The 6,510-nt window shown below is 37.7% G+C and overlaps 1 protein-coding gene across 1 annotated transcript in view; it reads right to left on the bottom strand.

Moving 5' to 3' along the window:
• Window positions 1-6,510, bottom strand: part of LOC107737266 (centrosomal protein kizuna-like) — a gene marked incomplete at its 3' end in the record, with an annotated part of 53,787 nt that overhangs the window by 24,574 nt on the left and 22,703 nt on the right. Inside the window, exons 8-10 of the mRNA XM_016548731.1 lie at window positions 2,909-3,025; window positions 2,328-2,495; window positions 1,682-1,832 (exon numbers count right to left, since the gene is read on the bottom strand). Coding sequence (XP_016404217.1) covers window positions 1,682-1,832; window positions 2,328-2,495; window positions 2,909-3,025 — 436 coding nt within the window. The remainder of the gene's footprint in view (window positions 1-1,681; window positions 1,833-2,327; window positions 2,496-2,908; window positions 3,026-6,510) is intronic.

The raw sequence follows: 6,510 nt of genomic DNA, 5'->3' as shown, positions 1-6,510 counted from the left end.
ATATTCATCCAAACGCCGCTCAGCAGCTTCAGTTTCAGTTGCGTTTGGTCTGACCTGAAGCGCTGTGTCTTCATCTCTTGAATTGCATCAGTAGAGCTGAATTACAGTCTTGTGCTACAGCGCCACACTGGTCAAACTGCATTATTGCAGGCTCTTACATTAAGTCATATGAGATCAAACAACTACTCGACAACAAAAATATTTGTTGTCTATATATTTGCTGTCTACATATCTTCTTCCGCTGCCGGGGTCTCCTTCTACGGTGGCGAGCAGCAAGGCTGAGCTGAACTTCTTTCTTCTTAGGCTTCTTACTTGCAGAGTCAGCAAGGAGATAATCTTCGTTGCTGAAGGAGAAAAATTCTAACAAATGCTGCTCAGAGCCGACTTATATAGAGGTCGGCTCCACCCCTTTTGGCAGGTTGACGCGCCATTGGTTCATGCAGCTACACGAACGTGAACAAAACAGGCTTTAGTATCAGAATAAACAGGAGTTTCCCCATAAGCGTGCCAACACAATGGGAGACCTTTCGAAAGGGAACATTTATGCCTAAGCACCAGTGTAGTCCTAGTGATCTGTGAGGCACTTCATGATGGCACTTCCATATATTATATAATAAAATGGGTTCAATACAACTCAAATTTGACTAAAATAACTAATAAACACTATTTATCACCACAAAATGATTTATGACTGTAGACAATTTACCATATTATATAACAGACCTGTGCCAAGAATACTTGCAATACAATATATATATCACACGTCACATGCGCTGTGTGAAGTACAGACTGAACGGATTGTCAACACATCCCACCGCTGTATGGCCAGATGAGACGCAAGCGACGTTTTCTCGACTTGATAACCAGTCTCGCTAGTAAAGTTTTGATGGATGAAGACTGCAATCAAGGTAAAGACGATTGCGGTGGCGTACAGGAGTCGTACAGTACAGTAAGCACGCGTGAGTCCGTTATATTAATGCGTGCATGAGTGCTCTTGACGCACTGATCGCACATTCTATTTATGCACAGGCACAGACATTTCCGTACATTCACGTTGTTTCCACACACATTCACGATAATGTTTTGATTTGTCAGGTTTATGTTGCTGTGTTATTTATACAGAATGGATCCGTGTACTGTAGTAGATATATGCAGTCAGCAGGCGGTTGGTTTAGTTTTTTTTTGGCATCTCCATGTGGTCCTGTTCGGTATCGCAACTTGGCTTCTCTAAAATGTAAAAAAGCTCTTTGCTGTTGCACTGTACACATACTATAAAATTCTGTTTTTTTTTCTTTCATATGTGCTTATATGGGCTCCTTACATAATTTGGTTCTTTGGTGTCCTTTTGGAGTTTCTAAGGGTCCTTTTTTGGAAAGACATCAAAATTTATCTTAAAAAAGGCTTGCAGAATATATAGATTTTTGAGAATCACCCTTCAATCTTTTGGTTTACTTTGCTGTATATAGCAAATGATGACAAAATAAACATTTGAAACAAGATAAATGGCCTATGCTTAATTTCATGAAGTCACAGAAATTAGAATTAATCACAGAAAAAGTATGTGATTAATCAGATTAAACATTTTAATTGATTGACAGCCCTAATATATATATATATATATATATATGTATAAATAAAACACTAAACTGTGAAGCAGAAATCAAGGGAGAGTCAGTGATACCTTCTCAGTGTAGGTGGCATTGTATGGCACTAGGAGTGGAGTGAAGAGCTGGATGATGTGGTCAGTGCTGAGGATTTTCTGTTGCTGAAGCTGAAAGAAGTGTCTGAAACAGCAGTCCCACAGCAGAGCGCTTTCAGCTGACATACATGACCTGCATGCCCAAACCAGGATGAAGAAATGTATCACACACACAACTGCATTCATATACATCACAATCAAATAACAGCAATAAACATGAACCACCCTGTTATTGGCTCATTCATACAATATATTTTTTTATATTGTTATTTTTCTAATACTTTATTGTGGTTATATAATTTCTTTTAATATGCACATATCATTGATATAATTTAAACAAAAATGTAATATGACAAAAATAGCTTAGTACTTTGTCAGTCTTCTTACACTTATATAAATTCTTATAACATTGAATTAGTAATAAATCAAATTAAAACTACACTAGTTAAATCATTCCAAAACACAAGAAACAAAAGAAAAAATAGACTCTTGGACTGTAAGAATATGTTTTAATGCATTTTGGTTTAATTTATGCTTAAGGACATATAATTCAAACAATCTCTTGCTATACATAAGTGAAACAACCTAAATAGATACTATAAGTCCAGAGAACAGTAAAGCACAATACCTGATCTGTTCTGGTTTTGTAGCTGATGACCAGTGAGTGTTGATCAGATCACTGGGTAACAGACATCCATGAGACAGACTGCAGGACAACAGGGGCAGCTGCTGCAGAACAACAGCACCACACGAATGCAGCTCCACACCATCCAGACGCCCACACTGGCCACATATACTGGGCAATACATAAAGAAACATCACACTAGAAATGAGAATGTGTGGAGTGCAGGCACACACATTTGAGCCTCCCTTGAAAAATCACACAAATAATGCAGTATTACTAAAAGTACACTTATTTTATTAGTACAAATATTCTCCACTTCTTTCAATCTACACAAATAAAAACAATAAACTAGCATGTATAGGCACCATTCCAAAATGGCTACTATAACAATTCACTGTGATTCAAAACCCCTTAGAAACCAAGATTTATTGCTAGAGTGTTGTTGGAGCCAAAGTAATGGCACTTAATTTATAGTGAGAGCCCTTAAAGGCAGGGTAATGCAATTTCCACTGAATCTGTGAACACTACAGCATCACGAGAGGAAGCAGACTCAAGCAGGGAACAAAACATCTTGCTTCTCTGACCTGATGATATCATCGAGTTTCTGCTCATTGACTGTACTTCTGTAGAGGTTCACGTCTTTAGCACTGAGACGTCGCTCAATGCTGTCCAGAAGATGACAAAATCCTTCCATGGAGAGCCTGGAGAAATTGTCCAAAAATAAGAACAAACAACAAGAAGTTAAATTATTGTGTATGTTGAATATTTACTGTTATTGTATATAGCTTTATTAACTTTCCTCTTGCATGTTGCAATTCTACAACAAGAAACTACATTTGCAAGACATTTTATTTGTGTAATGTAATATTTCTGAGCAAAAAAGGATGTGTAATGGGAAATATATATAAGCTGGGACTTGATATTATCCACTAGGAATTGACATGGTCAGAGAAAGTGAATATTCCATTTCGGAACAGAGCCAGACCTGAGAGAGTGAGTTTGCAGTGGATTCTGGAGGACTATTTCCCTCCTGAAAAATATCCGGCACACACTTCTGAGGGGAATTTAGAACCGGGATGAGGAGGCTGAAGATTAAGTTCACCCTTGACAGCATCTAGACATATCCTAATTGTAACTCTTTTTCAAATCTACCATGATTTGCTATTATTGCCGTCACATTAATTACATTAACTGACTTTACATTACTATTTACATATTATTACTTAACATTATCCAACAGCGTGAAAACAGAGGTGGAGCATGTATTTATATTATATATATATAACATATCTTTATTTATATAGCGCTTTATACAATACAGACTGTGTCAAAACAGCTTTACAGTGTTAAACAGGAAAAACACGTGATGATAATGTAAAATGACAATAGAAAGCGGCCGATTAAAGTCAGTTCAGTGATGTCATCATCCAGCTCAATTCAGTTCTCTTCAAATAGTGTTTGTGCAATCAAGTCAACAACATTGCCAGAAAATGTGTCCCCAACTAAGCAAGCCCAGGAAGGAACCAAAACTCCATCGGTGATAGAAATGGAGAAAAAAAACCTTGGGAGAAACCAGCATGGTGTTAGTTCTCCTCTGGCCAGATGAAACCAGCATGGTGTGGTTTAATTCCAGGCTGCAAAGCAAATCAGATTGTGCAGAGGACTCGTCTGGTTCCCGTGGCCTTGTGCTGATGACCGTCTAGGTGACGAGGTCTTCGCAGGGGATCTTTCTCTATGGCTCGTCTAGTTGACATGGTCTCCGCTGACATTTAGGGCTGAAGAGGTCATCTCTAGGTGCTGATCCACAATCTGGACTGGATCCAGGTGACTGCAGTGACCATCTGATCTGGATATGGACTGGATCTGGGTGGCTAAGGTGACCTCAGAATAAGAATGAAACAGTCTAATATTAGCATAGATGCCATTCTTCTTACGATGTAGTGAGTACATCGGGTGTTATGGGAAATGTTCCCGGTTCCGGTTGACCTAATTAATGCAGCCTAACAATCCTTTAACGGATTTGAATTATAGAAATGCGACAGTGTATTATGTGTGTGCCAGGTTAAAGAGATGGGTCTTTAATCTAGATTTAAACTGACAGAGTGTGTCTGCCTCCCGAACAACGCTAGGTAGATTGTTCCAGAGTTTGGGTGCTAAATAGGAAAAGGATCTGCTGCCCCCTGTTGATTGTGATATTCTAGGTATAATTCTAGGTTCCTAACTGATGACAAAGAATAGACAGCACAACCATCAAGTGTTAGACAGTGTTCTAGATAATTACATCCATTACATGTTTTTTGTCCGATAATTAACACCTGTTTTTTTTTCAGAATTTAGCAGTAGAAAATTACTAGTCATCCAGTTTTTTTATTTATTTATTAGCTATGCATTCCGCTAGTTTTGCGAATTGGTATGTTTTGTCAGGCCGTGAAGAAATATAGAGCAAAGTAGTGGTCGACCGATATATCGCTAAGGCCGATATTGGCTGATATTTGGCATTTTTCAAATATCGGCATTGGCCGATAAGTTTTTCTGTTTGAGTCAGGACTTTTATTTTGACAGGGAACGGCAGCGCCTACACACTCCCTCTTCATTGTTTGCTGTCGCCGTTTAACAGTTCTGTCTGACACAAATAGAAGTCTGTCTAATAATCAGATAAAACTGTTAAACAAAGGAAGTATACAAAAAACTATTATAATGATTGTTTTTAGAGCTTACTTACTTTATACACACACACACACATATATATATATATATATATATATATTAGGGTTGCACAATAAATCGCTTGCGTTTGTCATGCGCATTTCATCAGTAAAGCCGGTTCTGTGATTAGTAGTATTTATAGAACCGGCTTCACTGACGAGATGCGCATGACAATCACATGTGATTTATCGTGCAGCCCTAACATATATATTTGTTGCATCATTCATCAAGCCATTTGTTGCATCCAGTGGGGACATAATTACGGGACTCTTAACTTTTATAAAGAATATCTCTTTAGATTTGAGACTTTAGTCTTTGCTACTTTACAGATCTTCTTTATGCACCAAGAGCTTGTAACACTGCTCTTGAAAAACTGAAATCGCATCATATGACCCCTTTAACATTTACATTTTTACTGTGAGATGGACAATTAAGAATCAAATCACTGAGTGAGGGTTTTTTAAATAAAGTGCAGATATAATGTGTAAGCAATGGCTCCACCATGACAAGAATAGCAATGTACAGTGAGATATCCACGATTATTTAAAAGGCATTACTTTTACAAAAAAAAACAACAAAAAATTCGGAATGGAATTTAAAAATACATTGATGCGAATCTTTTTCTAGTAATCTATTAGTCTGCATTTACATTGCGCATATCTATTGTGATTTTTTTATTTTATTTTTGTCCCATGCTGCTAATATCACAATATCAATTGCAGATTCAGAGTGAATCACACATTTATATGTAGATATAATTTCCAAAACTTTGCAGCTTGTAATTGGCTGTTGGTCCTCTTAGCAGCAAGAAAGACAATACTTTCATTCAACGGAATATACCTGTATAGACTCCAAAGTGCGAAAGACAGCTCACTTCACAATCGCAAAAAACTGTCACTCATCTCAGTTCGTGATCTCACAATGTTCCATTAAAATAAATAAACCTGTCAGATCGTCCATCCTTTGAGTGAGAGTGTAACCTTACAGGTTGGCCAATCTGGTTTCGTGGTTAAAGTGAACCTTTTCGACATGATTCCGTGTTGTTGTTGCTCAGCAATGGCATGGATGCGATGTACAGTTTTGAAACTTATATGGTAGTTAAATAGCCCCTAGACCTCAGTTATTGTGAAAAAAGCCAGGAAATTTCAGTTTTGACAATATGGGATCTTCAGTGAGAGAGGATTCGCGAGAGCGAGCATAATTCAGCGCTGAATAAAAACTTCAGCGGTTTGAGCGGTGAGTGGATTCGTGAAAAATCACAGCTACTTTATGCAGACTGTGTGTATTTTACCGTGGACTGACTGTTTTGAAACTTATATGGTAGTTAAATAGCCCCTAGACCTCAGTTATCGTGAAAAAAGCCAGGAAATTTCAGTTTTGACAATATGGGACCTTTAAACACCTCTGATTGGCCATTGAATTCAAGAGATCAATAAAAATGTCTGTGCTTGACTAAATTTCTCACCACTGCAAAAACACG

Source organism: Sinocyclocheilus rhinocerous, unplaced genomic scaffold (assembly GCF_001515625.1).
Source record: "Sinocyclocheilus rhinocerous isolate Xijiao unplaced genomic scaffold, SAMN03320098_v1.1 scaffold1636, whole genome shotgun sequence".
NCBI classification, from domain to species: Eukaryota; Metazoa; Chordata; class Actinopteri; order Cypriniformes; family Cyprinidae; genus Sinocyclocheilus; species Sinocyclocheilus rhinocerous.
The sequence above is the reverse complement of the archived record's forward strand: the minus strand, read 5'-3'. Positions and strand labels throughout refer to the sequence as shown.